Here is an 18,427-nt window from a genome sequence, read left to right as displayed (position 1 = left end):
CTGTTTTTCTTCGTAATCAAAACCAACCCTTCTTACAAGATAATATTTGTGAAGGGGAATTCTCTACAAAATAAAAGCCTCCCACCACTGGAGGAGTCTACAAAATAGAAGCATGATTAGAGCTGTATATTTATATAATATATTAACTTTTAATTACAAAATGCCTGTGTGGTTTAATCACCTTTTCTGATGAGGATAAGACAAATAACAATCTTAAAGGGCGGGTTATTTATAATGATGTGGGGGGGGGTGGGCAGATGACACTGGACTGTATTTCATGACCTTGGCAGCCCATTGGTTTGACAGTAATCCACTGCCATACAGAGAAAGTGGAGGATTTAAAGGCTATCGCACATTGCAATATATACCATCCTAACTCTGGCTGTGTCTGTAGTCGCCGAGCTCTCTGCCTCCGAGACAGCAAGACCTTTCCTGTGAGTTTTACACGAGATGGAGAGTGTTTTTTACTGCTTTGCATGCCCATTGTTTGCAGGACAGCAGGTAGAAATGCTTCAAATTGTCAGTATGGGTGTTTAGTTTAGATACATTTGGATTTTGTTGAAGAAAAAACTTTAATTTATTTGAATTTAGCTGTTTTTTTAAAATAATTGTATCTGTTTAAAAAGCCATCCACTCATCTGTTGGGCTTTTATTTTGAAAAGCATACCTCATCCAGAGCTTTTTGTAATCAATGGGGCTTTTATTTTGGAATAACAAGCCTTTTTCTAAGCTTTTTGTTATCCTTGTGGGCATTTATTTTGAAAAACAAGCTTCATTTTAAGCTTAAATAGGATTTTGTACATGTTTTAGCACCCGACAATAGCTTCTTGAAGGTCGTTTTGCGTGTTTATTTGACTACTCGTACTCTTGTAACCCGAGAGGTAGTATTTTCTTTGTATCTATGTGGAAACACGGGTGGCAACGCAGTGATTTACGGCCCGCTGATGTGGCGCGCTGTAAGCTAACACCACTTCAAGAAGGGCTTCTGAAAGAGGATCCTCCGGTGTTTATCTCTCCTGTCAGCACCAAGGCTCCGGAGGAAAACCTCGTCTAATCTGCAGGAACTTTAATCCCCGAGCGTTAAATTTAGCCCGTTTTCTCCGCACACATTCAGATGTTAAAGTGACGCCAATGCTTTATTTAACAAACAAGGCTATGGTCATAGAGAAGCTTCTAGCAGATACTTAGTCAATGTCTTGTTCGTTTACTTTTGTAGTTTTAGGTCATGTGGCAATGACATGTTGTATGTGGAGAAATAAACTGGTGTAAACTTCAGTTTTATATTTAACTTGTACTTTGCCAACGTGTTTCTGATCTTTTCCATTGAGATGAAAAACCAAATTAAGTGGAGGACACCACTGTTGGTTATGAAAGCTGGTTCGAGGGGCCCCCAGGGAATGTTTGCCTAAGGCCCCCACAAACTCTAGAATCGCCACTGGCTGTATGTATACAACATTCACTTATTTTGCTGTAAGTTTAAAATAATCTGCAGGAACTTTAATCCCCGAGCGTTAAATTTAGCCCGTTTTCTCCACAGACATTCAGACGTTAAAGCGACGCCAACACTTTATTTAACAAACAAGGCTACGTAGATCTTAAGCTTCTACTTCTTCTCATTTTAGGTAGATGTCTCTCTTTTCTCTCTTGAAGGTTTAGTGGCAATAACATTTAGATTTTTGATATATCTTTAAAAAGTCAGGGGTTTGATTTGTTTTACTTATAACTTTCCCAAAGTCTTTCTGCTCCTTGGAGAAAACAGTAAATGTACTTATATTTTATTTTACATATGTTTTCTCTTGTAGTTTTAGTCTCTTCTATATCTTTAAGATAGTTAGTGACAGTTTTCAGTCTTTGAGGAGAAAAAAATCTGGTGTAAACTTTAGTTTAAGACTTTAACGAAGCACTATTTTGAGTATTTTTAATATTTAAACCAAATGAAGTGGAGGACAGTAAATGTACTCATGTCTTCGAAATTACAAGTTTCATTTGGCATTTTTACAAGTATAACTCTTGTATAGCTTTTAGTCTACGAGACTTTAACGTATACCATTTTGAGTTTTTTAAATATTTAACTTGTACATTACCATCGTTTTTCCGATCTTTTCTATGGAGATGCCAAACCAAATGAAGCGGAGGACAGTAAATGTAGTTTTATATTCTCCTTATTCAAAATTACAAGTTGTATTTGAAGTATAACTCGTGTTGCTTTAGGTCATATGTAAATAATATTTATTTATTTTGCTGTAACTTTAAGATGATTCAAGTTTTCAGTGTCCGGAGACTTCAACGATTGTCCTGTTTTTGAGTATTTTAAATATCTAACTTTTACCATGGAGATGACAGTAAATGTACTTATGTACTATTCTTCTCATAAACAACACATTTCATCCTAGATATATGTTTTCTCTTGTAGTTTTACTGTAGGTCATGTGGCAATGACATTTTACTATATCTTTAAGATAATTGGTGACCGCTTTCAGTCTTCGGGGAGAAATAAACTGGTGTAAAGTTTTAGACTTTAACAAAGTACTATTTTTAAAAGAATTGTACTTTACCAACATCTTTCCGCTATTTTCTATGGAGATGCTAAACCAAACTAAATGGAGGACAGTACATGTACTTTTGTACTATTCTTCTTCACAGTTTCACGTTTTATTTTAAGTATAACTCTTGTAGCTTTAGGTTATATGGAAATAAAAGGCACATCCCATTTTCACTGCATTTAACAGATAACTTGTGAGGTATTCAGTTTTCAGTCTTCGGAGGGAAACATGGTGTAAACTTTAGTGGTTGAAATTTAAGGTCCTTATTTCCATTTTATACTCAACCACTCTATTTGAAAGTGCATTAGTAGTAGACTCATAGATGTATACGTTCCCGATCAAGATGTAACATGCACGTTTAAAAACCATCCTGTTAAAGAAAAAATCTCTATAAATAAAGTGCAAAACCTGTATATTGTGCTCTCTAAGGATTTCAACTACTAATAGCACTTTAAGTATTTAAAATGATCCATACTTTGTTTACAATAAAATGCTGCTTCCTTGGATGCAAAATTATTATTGATGTATTTAGAGTACTTTTACATTTGTAGTACATTTTGAGGCTTGTGTACTTTTACACGAGTATGTCTTTCTGAGAGGTTTTTTGCTTAAGTATTAATACTTTTATTTAAGTAAAGATCTAGATATTTATCCACCACAAGTCTTCTTTTTGTTTGTAATCAATTCTCCTACAATGAACAGTTTTTAAAAAAAATATAGAATATATGAAGTTGGTTTTCTGTAACTTCATGAACTTTTCTTACCAATATCTTTTCTTTTTTCGATACTCCTTTAAGCCCGGTGGGTTTTAAATGTGAATGCCATTGTCCCCTCGTGTCTGTACTTCAGTCAGTGTGAAGGGAATGAACTGTTCTGAGCTCACCCCGAGTTATTTTCAACGTAACGTCTCGGCTTCGTGTTTCTTCGAAGCCTCCGGAGACAATCCTAAACTCCAGTTACTTAAGAACAAAAACCAAACCCTATATTTAACCGTGATATTATCCCAGCTCCAAAGCCAACGTGTTGTTATGGCCCTTGAGTTTGGAGGGTCCTAAAATACCCCGAGAGCCCCGGAGACCCTCCACCTGTTGCTGGTTCACAGATGACGGCCATTTGTTCCCGAGGCAGAAATGTGTTTTGGGATTCCTGCGCCGAGTCTCTTCTTTTAAGACGAGCCTGCTGTCATTTATTTGTTCAACATAATGAAGATGTTGGGAACAGCTGAGGCTCCGGGAATAGATTTTTAATCCATCACTCCATCACTATCCGGACTCTCACAACAGGGGAAGTCAAGTTCATGTAGATGGATGTCGTATCAAATAACTAAGTACACTTATTCAGGTGCTATAATTCTTTCTTTCTTTCTTTCAGTCTTTCTTTCGAACAGATTAAAAAAAATTCAATTCAATATCATTCAATATCATTTTCAAGATACTTCTATACTTCATTATCTTCAGGGCTTCTTTACACTCCACTACTTTTTGTTGCACTACATTTCTAGTTAATAGTAAATGGTTCCAAATATGTTGTGGTAAATAAACATTACATTATAAATTGTAAGTGTTTAAAGCAACAAATAAGTACATTAAATAGTTATGGGGTTAGGGTTGAGTTGGCAGTTTGTTGTACTACTGGTTGTTGTGTAACTTTTTGATGGTATTGCTGCAGCATGTAAAGCTAATTGTTGTGTGTGTGTGTGTGTGTGTGTGTGTGTGTGTGTGTGTGTGTGTGTGTGTGTGTGTGTGTGTGTGTGTGTGTGTGTGTGGTAGTAAATCGTACAAAGGATAATCTTTGAGAATGAAACTGAAACAAAGTCATGTATAAGTCTAAAAGCTGACTTGCTAATTTAATGCTAACATGCTAACAATCTAGCATGTTATTATGCTATGTGCTAGCATTTATCATGTAACATTTATCATGTTACTGTACCTTCATTTAGTGAGTAAATATACTCAAATGTAACATTTAAAGTTACGATGAAACTAACAGCATGTTAGCATAACTTCATTTAGTGAGTAAATGTGTTTAAATTAAGCCTTTATAGTTAACTTGTAATCTAACAGCATGTTAGCATTAGCCTCCCATTAGCAAAAAACATGGTAGCAGCTAGGCTAATCTTCATGTGGTCCTCATGAGAAAACCTCACATTATATATGTAAAATTAACAAAAGCTAACAAACTACTCATTACCAATACATTCCTGGTGGTAATACAAATAGCAGAACGCTAAAAACTGTATAGTAAAAATAAGAAAACTCAATTGTAAACAATGGTTATCAGTTTTAGAAGTTTTTATGATTCATATCCAGAAATACTTTATAATACTTTTCTGATCCCAGGTTTATGGGCATTGTACTAACATATCTAACCATAAGCAGAACTATAGTGTACTAATACTATTGGTAAGAATGGGATGTATGGTGATAGTTTAATGCAGAATAGTTTAGAGTAACACTTTGACCTGTTGGTGGCACTACAATATACAAGTAATTCTCTTTTGAAAGTAATATCCTGGACAATCCATCCCATAATGTCTTGGTGTTATTTGCAGCCCAGTTGTCTGGACCTCCGTCTCTGGGTCTATATTTATCCGTGGTGGTGCTTTGAGGCATTAACGCGGCCTCAGTTACAAAGCCCAGCGCAGATAACTGTCCTGGATAAACATGGACGTCCTAAGATAGAAGCGAGTTGATCCGAATCTGACATGTGAGACTCTGCAGCGAGGAGGAGACACAGGGCTTTAAACGAGAAGTAATAACGTTAATGAATAAATGTAAAGTACTTATGAACAGATGGTGTTTTTGTTTTTCAGCGAAAAACTAAATTGCCTTTAGAGATTTTGTGTGAAATTCAGCTAAAAAAACACGCTTTCATCAAACTGGTTTAATGTGAGTTACCTGGTAACTTATAGATTCTTAATGTACTGTCCAGACGGTCATGTTCTCAATTATTATAACGTATATTAGTTTATATACTGTAGGAGTAATCAAGCTGATGACACGTAATCGATATATTACTATTAATATTATTATTAATATAACGAATGTACTTACTGTTATTATCATCATTTTTATTATTTGACTTTTTTCTTTATTCATTATTATTAATATATTATTAATACAAGTAAATAATCCTAAACCACAATGTGAGCTTCACTTTTTCCTCTTATTCAAATTAAATAAAGTCGACAGCCTTGTTGGCGTTCCTGAGAGAAAAACATCCCTTTTTTTAGATTTAAATATTAATAAAACATGTTATTTATATTGTGCTTTTCCTGGTGCTCAACGCGCTTTACACGCAAGTAAAGCATTGTAATGGTAACCTTACTATTAGGGTAGTTTAACATTGTCTTATTAGTGCAAACTTTATATTCTACCTTATATGGGCACATAAATTGCAACAGTTCCCAGAATGATGTGTTTTGCTTGTAACCTCTGTGGGCACTTACAACAGTTCCTATAAAAATGTATTTTAGCTCAGCAACTAAACATATAATTACAATCAAACCGAAACACACTTTAACACTAGAAGTATAGTAAACTCTCATACAAGCACTGTGTGAACTTGTTTGACAACACACATAGAGATTTTAAAATGTTGTATGTGTTAGGGAATCATTTGCCCTAGGGTTTAGGTTTAGGGTTAGGGTTAGCCTACCCTAATCATTCATCTGAAACGGTCTTGTCCTCACGGAGCTTTTATGATGCTTTTAAAAGGGTTTTTATAAGGTTTATGTTTACGGAGGTTTTTAATGTTTTTGAAACACCTATCTACCGAGAGCCAGTGCTCCGGAGCTCTTCCCCAGCCTAACCCTGACTCCATCAAAGCTCCAGCTCTCCTCATGTCTCTCTGAGTCCTGACTCCTATTGCTTCAGAAGTTGTCGTGGTGGATAATCCTTATGTTTATGTAACATGGAGATGATATGTGTTTTTCTGCTGCAAGCTTGCCTTGAATTTCCATTTAAAGAACAAGATTTATTTTTAAATTAAAGCTGATTTTGTGAATTGGATTTTGAGTTGTTTTTTGCTGTCTTGAAATAAATTAAGATACAGATATTCCTTTCATCAAAAATGAGGCAACACTTGAAACGTAACACCAACTAAGTGGGGTTATGTTAATGTATTTTTGTCAGTTTATCAGAGTGTATTATTTGTCACACAGTAACAGATGTCGTTGTAATGCGTCGTCTCTCACGTTCCTCCTCAGATAGAGCCGGTGCTACGATGGCAGACGAGTAAGTTCTCACTTTAATAATATCATATTGCCGTGTGATTCTCCACATGAGGCTTTTGGCCATGAGCATCGGACACTTTAAAACACTCCTCATTATAAAATCAGATTAAATGATTTATTAAAAACATTATTGTCCTGTTTTCTGTTTTGTTCTCCTGCAGGAAGAGACTGTCTGCGAGGCGGAAGCACACTCTGAAGGTAAGACCTTTACTTTCTATTCTCCACCAAGAAAAGCAGAGCTGCTGTATTCTAGATTTACATGTGTCCCCTCTTCTTCATGTCTCTTCTACATCAACATGTGTCCCCTCTTCTTCATGTCTCCTCTACATCAACATGTGTCCCCTCTTCCTCATGTCTCTTCTACATCAACATGTGTCCCCTCTTCTTCATTTCTCTTCTACATCAACATGTGTCTCCTCTTCTACATCAACATGTGTCCCCTCTTCTTCATGTCTCTTCTACATCAACATGTGTCCCCTCTTCTTCATGTCTCTTCTACATCAACATGTGTCCCCTCTTCTTCATGTCTCCTCTACATCAACATGTGTCCCCTCTTCCTCATGTCTCTTCTACATCAACATGTGTCCCCTCTTCTTCATGTCTCTTCTACATCAACATGTGTCTCCTCTTCTACATCAACATGTGTCCCCTCTTCTTCATGTCTCTTCTACATCAACATGTGTCCCCTCTTCTTCATGTCTCTTCTACATCAACATGTGTCCCCTCTTCTTCATGTCTCTTCTACATCAACATGTGTCCCCTCTTCTACATCAACATGTGTCCCCTCTGTGGAAAGAGACTCTGAAAGTTTCAGGAACAAAGATTCTCTCTCTTTTTGTCCTGATCCATTTTTATAAAAACCAGATTTTGGACACTTTGTGATGTCATAACGATGTTTTGGCTTGTGTAACCATTAGCCAATCAGCAACCAAGGTAACCCCCCCCCCCCCTTATTTTCATCTAAAGTAACAGACAGAGAATCAGCACTTTGGATACAGGGCTGAAACAGAGGGGATTATGGGTAATGCTGCAATGATCTGTTTGGTGTTTCAGCCAATCAGAGACAGGCTCTGGATATACTGATGACACACAGTATGACAGGGACCTTTGAGATATAAAGGTTGCATGACGTCCTCCTCCGCAGGGGTCCATGCTGCTGGTCGCCACGAACCTGTTGGACGCTGAGTCCAATGTGAAGGTGTCGGAGAGAGAGAAGTTCCTGGAGGAGAAGGTTCCTTCTCTGGAGCTGCCGTACTCCAGGGACGAGCTGCTGGTGAGGTTCACTGTATGAGGGGGGGGGGGCATGGAAAGACATCTAACTATAAATATATATACGATGATTGGCTGCTGGAGATTGTGGTGAAATGCGATTGGTTAACTACTATCTTTGTAGTTTTTTTTTACATGACAAAATGTTACCCTCCAACTAAAGCAATTTTTGATGTTTTTTTGGAGATATTACGACATTTTGCCTCAAAATACTGCAACTCTTTTCTTGAAATACCAACAAACATGTTAAAATAACTTTCTCTAAATATTGTGAATTGTCCTTTGATCTTTCTGGGGGCAGGGTCATGGGCATTATGATGTATTTTCCTAATAATACTTCAGCTTTTTTCTTGAAATATTATGGCTTTTTTTCTCCAAATATTTCAACACTTTTCCCTTAAAATAAAATATAACGACTTCTTCCCAAAATGCTACTGTTTTATTCATTTATCACCGCAGTTTGACCTCTTAAGTAATATCTTTATCAGATAAAAGGGTTCCCAGCTCACTCTGTGTGTTTTATGGGTTTACGACATGAGACACTTTACAAAAATATTTTGGGTTAAAAATCAGGTTCAGGTTCTTTAGTTGTACGCGTAGGCAGATTTAGTTAGAAAAAGACAAGAGATCCATCCTGACACACTCTAAAAACAAACACAGACACACCTGTAATAAAATAACTAATAAAAGTACACTCCGTCAAATCTCTAAATATTCAAAAACATTTAAAATATGTACAAACATGGACATTTTAAATTCATAATCAAATAAATAAACGAAAAGGCATCCGTGTGTCGCTCCTACGATGTGTTCATTTGTACAATAGCTGCTGGGATAAAACCATTTTCATACCGCTTCGTTCTTCTCTTTGGGACGACTGACCTCCGGCCCGAAGCAAGAGGCTTAGATTCTGAGTCATCGTCTAATGTGGATATGTAACTGCCTGACGTTTCTTTCTCTCTTCAGGGGCTTGTTCAGACACTCCATGATCAGATCGACATCAGCGAGGAGGAGAGATACAGCATCGAGTTCAAACTGAACATGGTGCTCAACGAGGTGAGACACTTACTTCTGACTAGAACTGGGAAGTAGTGGAGTACAAATACTTTGTTCCTGTACTTAAGTACATTACATTACATTACATTACATTGCATTACATTACATTGCATTACATTACATTACATTACATTGCATTTAGCTGACGCTTTTATCCAAAGCGACTTACAGTAAGTACTTTCAACCAGGAAGACACAACCTTGAAGAAAACAGAATCATAAAGTGCATCAGGTTTCATAGAGCCAAACATTTCAAGTGCTTCTCAACTGGCTTTAGGTAAGCCAGTCCTTTATTAGTATATAAGTGCTTTGTTAGTAGTTCTATCCTCGAGGTGGAGTCGAAAGAGATGAGTTTTCAGTCTGGAAGGTGTGTGAGCTTTCTGCTGTCCTGATGTCAATGGGAGCTCGTTCCACCATCTTGGAGCCAGGACAGCAAACCTACGTGTTTCTGCTGATGGGAACTTGGGTCCCCCTCGCAGCGAGGGTGCAGCGAGTCGTCTGGCTGATGCAGAGCGGAGTGCACGTGCTGGGGTGCACGGTTTAACCATGTCCTGGATGTAGGAAGGGCCAGATCCATTCGCAGCATGGTACGCAAGTACCAGTGTCTTGAAGTGGATTCTAGCAGTTACCGGAAGCCAGTGGAGGGAGCGGAGGAGCGGCGTGGTGTGGAACATTCAGGAAGGTTGAAGACCAGACGAGCCGCTGCATTCTGGGTGAGCTGCAGAGGTCGGATGGCACATGCAGGGAGACCAGCCAGGAGGGAGTTGCAGTAGTCTAGGCGTGAGGTGACGAGAGCCTGGACCAGAACCTGCGTGGCTTTCTGGGTCAGCTGGGGACGCATCCTCCAGATGCTGTAGAGCGTGTATCTGCAGCAGCGGGTTGTAGCAGCGATGTTTGCAGTGAAGGACAGGTTGTTATCTAGGATAACACCCAGAGTCCTTGCAGTCTGAGTCGGGGAAACAACAGAGGTGCCGATGCTGATGGTCAGGTCAAGAGAGGGACAACCTTTTACTGGAAGGAAAAGCAGTTCAGTTTTGTCAAGGTTGAGCTTGAGATGGTGAGCGGACATCCACTGAGAGATGTCAGCTAGACGAGCAGAGATGCGTGCGACGACCTGGGTCTCTGAGCGGGGGAAGGACAGAATTAGTTGGGTGTCGTCAGCGTAGCAGTGGTATGAAAAACCATGCGGGCTAATGACAGATCCGAGCGAGTTTGTGTACAGGGAGAAGAGGAGGGGATCGAGAACAGAGCCCTGAGGGACCCCTGTAGTTAATTGATAAGGGTCGGACTCTGACCCTCTCCAAGCTACCCTGTAGGTGCGGTCTTCGAGGTATGAGGTGAGGAGGGAAAGTGCAGAGCCTGAAACTCCAAGTTCTTGGAGAGAGCGAAGGAGGATCTGATGGTTCACCGTGTCGAATGCAGCAGACAGGTCCAACAGGATGAGGACAGAGGAGAGGGAGGCTGCTTTGGCCGTGTGCAGTTCCTCAGTGACAGCAAGGAGGGCAGTTTCTGTGGAGTGACCTGCCTTGAAACTAGACTGGTGCGGATCCAGAAGGTGGTTCTGATGGAGATAACAGGAGAGTTGTTTAAAGACAGCGCGTTCAAGTGTTTTAGACAGGAACGGGAGGAGAGAGACAGGCCTGTAGTTTATAACGTCAGACGGGTTGAGAGTGGGTTTCTTCAGGAGAGGGTTTACTCTCGCCTCCTTGAGAGTGTGTGGAAAGTGACCAGAAGTTAGAGAAGTGTTGATGAAATGGGTGAGAAATGGTAGAATATCAGGAGCGATAGTCTGAAGGAGATTTGAGGGGATAGGGTCCAGAGGACAGGTGGTAGGGCGGGCAGAGGTGATGAGGGTAAGAACCTCACATGGCGAGAGAGGGGAGAAGGAGGTCAGTGTGCCGGTTGAAGGTGGCTCAGGTGACCCAGCGGTGAGTAAAGGTGAGTCAGAAAAAGAAGAGCGAATATCATCAACCTTTTTTTCAAAGTGGTTAACAAAGTCGCTTGACAGAAGTGAGGAGGGGGGAGGGGCTTTGGGAGGGTCCAAGAGGGAGGAGGGGGGAGGGGCTTTGGGAGGGTCCAAGAGGGAGGAGGGGGAAGGGGCTTTGGGAGGGTACATTTTTCTGGTATCAGTACTTTACTCCAATACTTATTTTCTGACGACTTTTTACTTTCTACTTCTTACATGTTGAACACATATACCTGTACTTTCTACTTCTTACATGTTGAACTCAAATACCTGTACTTTCTACTTCTTACATGTTGAACCCAAATACCTGTACTTTCTACTTCTCACATGTTGAACTCAAATACCTGTACTTTCTACTTCTTACATGTTGAACCCAAATACCTGTACTTTCTACTTCTCACATGTTGAACCCAAATACCTGTACTTTCTACTTCTTACATGTTGAACCCAAATACCTGTACTTTCTACTTCTCACATGTTGAACACAAATACCTGTACTTTCTGCTTCTTACATGTTGAACTCAAATACCTGTACTTTCTACTTCTTACATGTTGAACTCAAATACCTGTACTTTCTACTTCTTACATGTTGAACTCAAATACCTGTACTTTCTACTTCTTACATGTTGAACTCAAATACCTGTACTTTCTACTTCTTACATGTTGAACTCAAATACCTGTACTTTGTCATGTTGCCGTTGTTCAGCATGGAAACATTCATTAGCTCACAATGACATTATTGTTCTATTGATATAAAGGGAGGTCAGGTACTCTTTAAAACAGCTGCTAGTTATGGGTACTTTCTACTGAAGTACACTTCAAAGCCTCTTTACTTTGGCTTGAGTAAAGAAGTTTAGTAAGTTAAAACTGTATACGTTGTGTGTGGAAACAGCTTCAGCGCAGAAATGACAATCTGAAGTCCTTCTGCGATGAGACCATAAGACAGACTTCTTCATGTTTAACTCTAGACTCTCTACTGTTCAAACTGCTGACGCTCGATGGGTTCCTCTCCTTGAGTATACTTTGGTAGTTTAAGTGATGAATTAGAGGACAAGTGTTCCTCTTTTATGTCTACATAACACACCCCTCTGGAAGTCTGATCTTCTGTCCTGATTCCTCCTGAAGGTCCGAGACCTGAACATAAAGATTGTGGATCTGAGGGGAAAGTTCAAGAGACCCCGTCTGAAGAAAGTCCGAATGTCTGCAGACGCCATGTTGAAGGCTCTTCTGGGCTCAAAACACACCGTGAACATGGACCTGAGAGCAGGTCTGAAGCAAGTCAAGAAGGAGGTCAAAGAGGAGGTGAGGACTCTTTAAAGTAGAGACACTACATACTGATATACACCTGAACATCAGCAGGAGAGGACTCTTTAAAGTAGAGACACTACGTACTGATATACACCTGAACACCAGCAGGAGAGGACTCTTTAAAGTAGAGACACTACGTACTGATATACACCTGAACACCAGCAGGAGAGGACTCTTTAAAGTAGAGACACTACATACTGATATACACCTGAACATCAGCAGGAGAGGACTCTTTAAAGTAGAGACACTACATACTGATATACACCTGAACATCAGCAGGAGAGGACTCTTTAAAGTAGAGACACTACATACTGATATGCACCTGAACATCAGCAGGAGAGGACTCTTTAAAGTAGAGACACTACGTACTGATATACACCTGAACACCAGCAGGAGAGGACTCTTTAAAGTAGAGACACTACATACTGATATACACCTGAACATCAGCAGGAGAGGACTCTTTAAAGTAGAGACACTACATACTGATATACACCTGAACATCAGCAGGAGAGGACTCTTTAAAGTAGAGACACTACATACTGATATGCACCTGAACATCAGCAGGAGAGGATTCTTTAAAGTAGAGACACTACATACTGATATACACCTGAACATCAGCAGGAGAGGACTCTTTAAAGTAGAGACACTACATACTGATATACACCTGAACATCAGCAAGAGAGGACTCTTTAAAGTAGAGACACTACATACTGATATACACCTGAACATCAGCAGGAGAGGACTCTTTAAAGTAGAGACACTACATACTGATATCCTCCTGAACATGAGCAGGAGAGGACTCTTTAAAGTAGAGGCACTACATACTGATATACACCTGAACATCAGCAGGAGAGGACTCTTTAAAGTAGAGACACTACATACTGATATGCACCTGAACATCAGCAGGAGAGGACTCTTTAAAGTAGAGACACTACATACTGATATACACCTGAACATCAGGAGGAGGGGACTCTTTAAAGTAGAGACACTACATACTGATATACACCTGAACCTCAGCAGGAGAGGACTCTTTAAAGTAGAGGCACTACATACTGATATACACCTGAACATCAGCAGGAGAGGACTCTTTAAAGTGGAGACACTACATACTGATATACACCTGAACATCAGCAGGAGAGGACTCTTTAAAGTAGAGGCACTACATACTGATATACACCTGAACATCAGCAGGAGAGGACTCTTTAAAGTAGAGACACTACATACTGATATGCACCTGAACATCAGCAGGAGAGGACTCTTTAAAGTAGAGACACTACATACTGATATACACCTGAACATCAGCAGGAGAGGACTCTTTAAAGTAGAGACACTACATACTGATATCCTCCTGAACATGAGCAGGAGAGGACTCTTTAAAGTAGAGGCACTACATACTGATATACACCTGAACATCAGCAGGAGAGGACTCTTTAAAGTAGAGACACTACATACTGATATGCACCTGAACATCAGCAGGAGAGGACTCTTTAAAGTAGAGACACTATATACTGATATACACCTGAACATCAGGAGGAGGGGACTCTTTAAAGTAGAGACACTACATACTGATATACACCTGAACCTCAGCAGGAGAGGACTCTTTAAAGTAGAGGCACTACATACTGATATACACCTGAACATCAGCAGGAGAGGACTCTTTAAAGTGGAGACACTACATACTGATATACACCTGAACATCAGCAGGAGAGGACTCTTTAAAGTAGAGGCACTACATACTGATATACACCTGAACATCAGCAGGAGAGGACTCTTTAAAGTAGAGACACTACATACTGATATACACCTGAACATCAGCAGGAGAGGACTCTTTAAAGTAGAGACACTACATACTGATATACACCTGAACATCAGCAGGAGAGGACTCTTTAAAGTAGAGACACTATATACTGATATACACCTGAACATCAGCAGGAGAGAACTCTTTAAAGTGGAGACACTACATACTGATGTACACCTGAACATCAGCAGGAGAGGACTCTTTAAAGTGGAGACACTACATACTGATATACACCTGAACATCAGCAGGAGAGGACTCTTTAAAGTGGAGACACTACATACTGATATACACCTGAACATCAGCAGGAGAGGACTCTTTAAAGTAGAGACACTACATACTGATATCCTCCTGAACATGAGCAGGAGAGGACTCTTTAAAGTAGAGGCACTACATACTGATATACACCTGAACATCAGCAGGAGAGGACTCTTTAAAGTAGAGACACTACATACTGATATGCACCTGAACATCAGCAGGAGAGGACTCTTTAAAGTAGAGACACTATATACTGATATACACCTGAACATCAGGAGGAGGGGACTCTTTAAAGTAGAGACACTACATACTGATATACACCTGAACCTCAGCAGGAGAGGACTCTTTAAAGTAGAGGCACTACATACTGATATACACCTGAACATCAGCAGGAGAGGACTCTTTAAAGTGGAGACACTACATACTGATATACACCTGAACATCAGCAGGAGAGGACTCTTTAAAGTAGAGGCACTACATACTGATATACACCTGAACATCAGCAGGAGAGGACTCTTTAAAGTAGAGACACTACATACTGATATACACCTGAACATCAGCAGGAGAGGACTCTTTAAAGTAGAGACACTACATACTGATATACACCTGAACATCAGCAGGAGAGGACTCTTTAAAGTAGAGACACTATATACTGATATACACCTGAACATCAGGAGGAGGGGACTCTTTAAAGTAGAGACACTACATACTGATATACACCTGAACCTCAGCAGGAGAGGACTCTTTAAAGTAGAGGCACTACATATTGATATACACCTGAACATCAGCAGGAGAGGACTCTTTAAAGTGGAGACACTACATACTGATATACACCTGAACATCAGCAGGAGAGGACTCTTTAAAGTAGAGGCACTACATACTGATATACACCTGAACATCAGCAGGAGAGGACTCTTTAAAGTAGAGACACTACATACTGATATACACCTGAACATCAGCAGGAGAGGACTCTTTAAAGTAGAGACACTACATACTGATATACACCTGAACATCAGCAGGAGAGGACTCTTTAAAGTAGAGACACTATATACTGATATACACCTGAACATCAGCAGGAGAGAACTCTTTAAAGTGGAGACACTACATACTGATGTACACCTGAACATCAGCAGGAGAGGACTCTTTAAAGTGGAGACACTACATACTGATATACACCTGAACATCAGCAGGAGAGGACTCTTTAAAGTGGAGACACTACATACTGATATAGCGTATTTAACCCTTATTCATATCAGCACTTAAAGCTCAATCCAGAACATTTTACTAAACCAAGAACGAACGTAATTCAGCAGCTAAAAGAAATCCAAGTATGTTTCCGACTTCTGTGATTTTGATCCATCCTAAAATGTAATGGGTTATCCCATGTAACACCATTTCAACACATTTCTTGAAAACCAGACATCTAGTTTTCCATAGTCCTGCTGACAAACCAAATGCAAAATCAACTTGGCAAACTTAAAAAAAAAAGTGAATTCGGTGAATTCCCATAGACTGGTTAGAAGCGAAGTATGGCTATACACACGTAGTTTTAGCTCGGAAGTTGGGTCAGCTTTACTCACGACTCTATTCCGCCAGTAAACATAGAAGAAGAAGTGGTTGCAAACTGGAAACGTAACAGGTCCCCTTGACCGCCTAACCATCTTCGAGACAAAAAGAAGACACGTGTTCTCCTGTCGAGAGATGAGGTCTAATTAATGAAATTATTGTAACACACAAGCAAAGGCTGCCAACGGCTGAACCGCCATGCTCTTTTCTACAAAGCCACTTAAAGAAAGTGTAAATAACATTTTGTTCAATATAGTTTTGACGTTTCCTTTGTAATGTAATTCCTGTAAATATCAGAATGAACCTTTCGTTTAGAATATTTGATCCGTGTTCATCCCCTTCTGTATTTTATATGTTTTACTGGTCATTGCTTTAAATAAATGAAATGTCTTCTGTGTTCACAGGACAAGCAGCTGCGCGATGCCGGAGATTGGCGTAAGAACATTGAAGACAAGTCTGATAGGAAGAAGATGTTCGATAGTTAAATGTGATTGTTGCAGGTCTGATGTCTTTGTAACTGGAGAGTTTTATTCCAAAATGCTTCATATCCACATTAAAAACCTACATTACACTCGTATTCACTGCCGTGGAAGGATATATGTTAACATATTTGAATACTTTGGATAATCTTTGAAGTAAAATGACTCAAGCTAAGAAATATGATAGTGTTTATGGTACAGTAAGTGATGAATGAAAGTCAAATTAATTCAATTAAAGTATTTTTATCTCATGCATAAGTTCAGTTTCACAGTTTTTACTTACATTTACTAAAATCTGTAATAAATATCGGGGAGATGAGACTGGTTTCAGGTCGTTTCTGGATATTTTGCGTTGGAACAAAACTCTTCAGTTGAATCCAAGTGCCTTCTGCTTTTGTCTGTATTGACACTGTAGTGTGATGAATTTGTACTGTATGTACTGATGTAAGTATTAGTACACGAGTGGTAAATCCATCCTGCTGTTGTTCTCTGACGGCTGACTTATGCTTCCGCAGCAAAACATTGCTAAACCTGCTAGAAACCTAAACTAAACTCCAGTAATCAAATGACCTAATTCAATAGTATTTGATATCCTACATTTTCTCTTATTCTAAAACTGACCAAGCCAATTTTCGGCAGCCATTCGTGTCACGTATAGAAATAGACAATTCCCAGTAAAAGAGGACAATTGTTTAACGCTAGCCAATAAGTTGGGTTAGCCTGGCAAGCTAACGGTCACCAATGGATGAAACAATCACAAGTTGCTTTACCATGTCAAGCTAACAGTCAACGATGTATGAACAAAACCACAAGCTGCGTTAGCATGTCCAGCTAAAAGTCAGTAATGGATAAACAACCACAAATGGCATTAGCATGGCAAGCTAACGGTTACCAATGGATGAAACAACCACAAGTTGTGTTATCTTTTCAAGCTAACGGTCAGTAATGGATGAAACAACCACAAGTTGTGTTATATTTTCTAGCTAACGATCAGTAATGGATGAAACAACCACAAGTTGTGTTATATTTTCTAGCTAACGATCAGTAATGGATGAAACAACCACAAGTTGTGTTAGCATGGCAAGCTAACGGGCAGTAAAAGTGATTTAAAAAACCCAGAACTTAGATTGCAGAAGTATAACTCAGCCCTCGTCTGTACTAAACAACATCATGCGATCTTTTCTAAGCTTTTCAAACAGAAGTGTGATGTACTTTAATCGTCTTGTTGCTGTCACATTAAATACAGAAGCTTCATGTTCATCTTGTTCACAGTCTGGTTGAATTTGTAAACACTCACGGGTCCAACAGCTGCAGATCTATACAGAACAATTGAAGTTTAAAACCTTCAGCAGATCCTTATCAAAGAGGGGCATTCTTTAAAACTGTAGGCAAGAAATTAAAACATTACACAGAGATACCTTCGTTTGGATTTAACAGACCAGTATGAATGCCTTTTATTGGGCACCAACTCTCCGAAGATGCTAATCATTTCACTGTTACTGACCCTAAATGTAATGCTACTTTCCTCATGCTAACGTTATGCTAATACCTAGCTAGTTTTCAATAGACTGATAAGACTTAAGGATCTTTAAAAGGTTTACATCTTTACAGTTAAACCCTAGCCATTAGCTAACGTATGTTGTACCGTTAGCATGAACATCGGGTAGATTAGTTGGTGCTTATCGGTTAAGGAAAAGCTCTTTGACTTTCATAGCAGTAGCCTACAACTTACACCCATTATAGTCGAATTGAAGTCTATTTCACATTTTAAGCCTGCATTTTTTTTAACTGATTCAAAGCCTTTTCATATCAATATCAGACATGGAAAGGTCTTGAGTATTTTCCAGTTGGAGCAGATAAGGTGAGATATTAAATCTAGTGCCATTATTTCTTAATATTACAGTCAAAATGGTTTTGTATTCCCAATAACGACTTACCTTTATCTTCTTGTTTC

General features: G+C 39.3%; 1 protein-coding gene across 1 annotated transcript; it reads left to right on the top strand.

The window, feature by feature from the left end:
* Window positions 1-353: 353 nt before the first annotated feature.
* Window positions 354-17,733, top strand: LOC117441136 (troponin I, fast skeletal muscle-like). Its single transcript, XM_034077332.2, has 7 exons — window positions 354-434; window positions 6,751-6,778; window positions 6,939-6,975; window positions 7,922-8,050; window positions 9,013-9,102; window positions 12,193-12,369; window positions 16,399-17,733. The coding sequence occupies exons 2-7, from the start codon at window positions 6,768-6,770 to the stop codon at window positions 16,477-16,479; spliced, it is 525 nt and encodes a 174-aa protein (XP_033933223.1). The 5' UTR covers window positions 354-434; window positions 6,751-6,767; the 3' UTR covers window positions 16,480-17,733.
* Window positions 17,734-18,427: the final 694 nt, after the last annotated feature.

Source organism: Pseudochaenichthys georgianus, unplaced genomic scaffold, assembly GCF_902827115.2.
Source record: "Pseudochaenichthys georgianus unplaced genomic scaffold, fPseGeo1.2 scaffold_1512_arrow_ctg1, whole genome shotgun sequence".
In the NCBI taxonomy this organism is placed as follows: domain Eukaryota; kingdom Metazoa; phylum Chordata; class Actinopteri; order Perciformes; family Channichthyidae; genus Pseudochaenichthys; species Pseudochaenichthys georgianus.
This window is presented reverse-complemented; position numbering and strand designations above follow the sequence as displayed.

What these genes read in the sequence shown, in the direction of transcription:
- LOC117441136 (XM_034077332.2), top strand. An exon ending in GGCGGAAGCACACTCTGAAG is followed by an intron (nt 6,976 to 7,921) that starts GTAAGACCTTTA and finishes CCTCCTCCGCAG; the next exon opens with GGGTCCATGCTGCTGGTCGC. An exon ending in TGAACATGGTGCTCAACGAG is followed by an intron (nt 9,103 to 12,192) that starts GTGAGACACTTA and finishes TTCCTCCTGAAG; the next exon opens with GTCCGAGACCTGAACATAAA.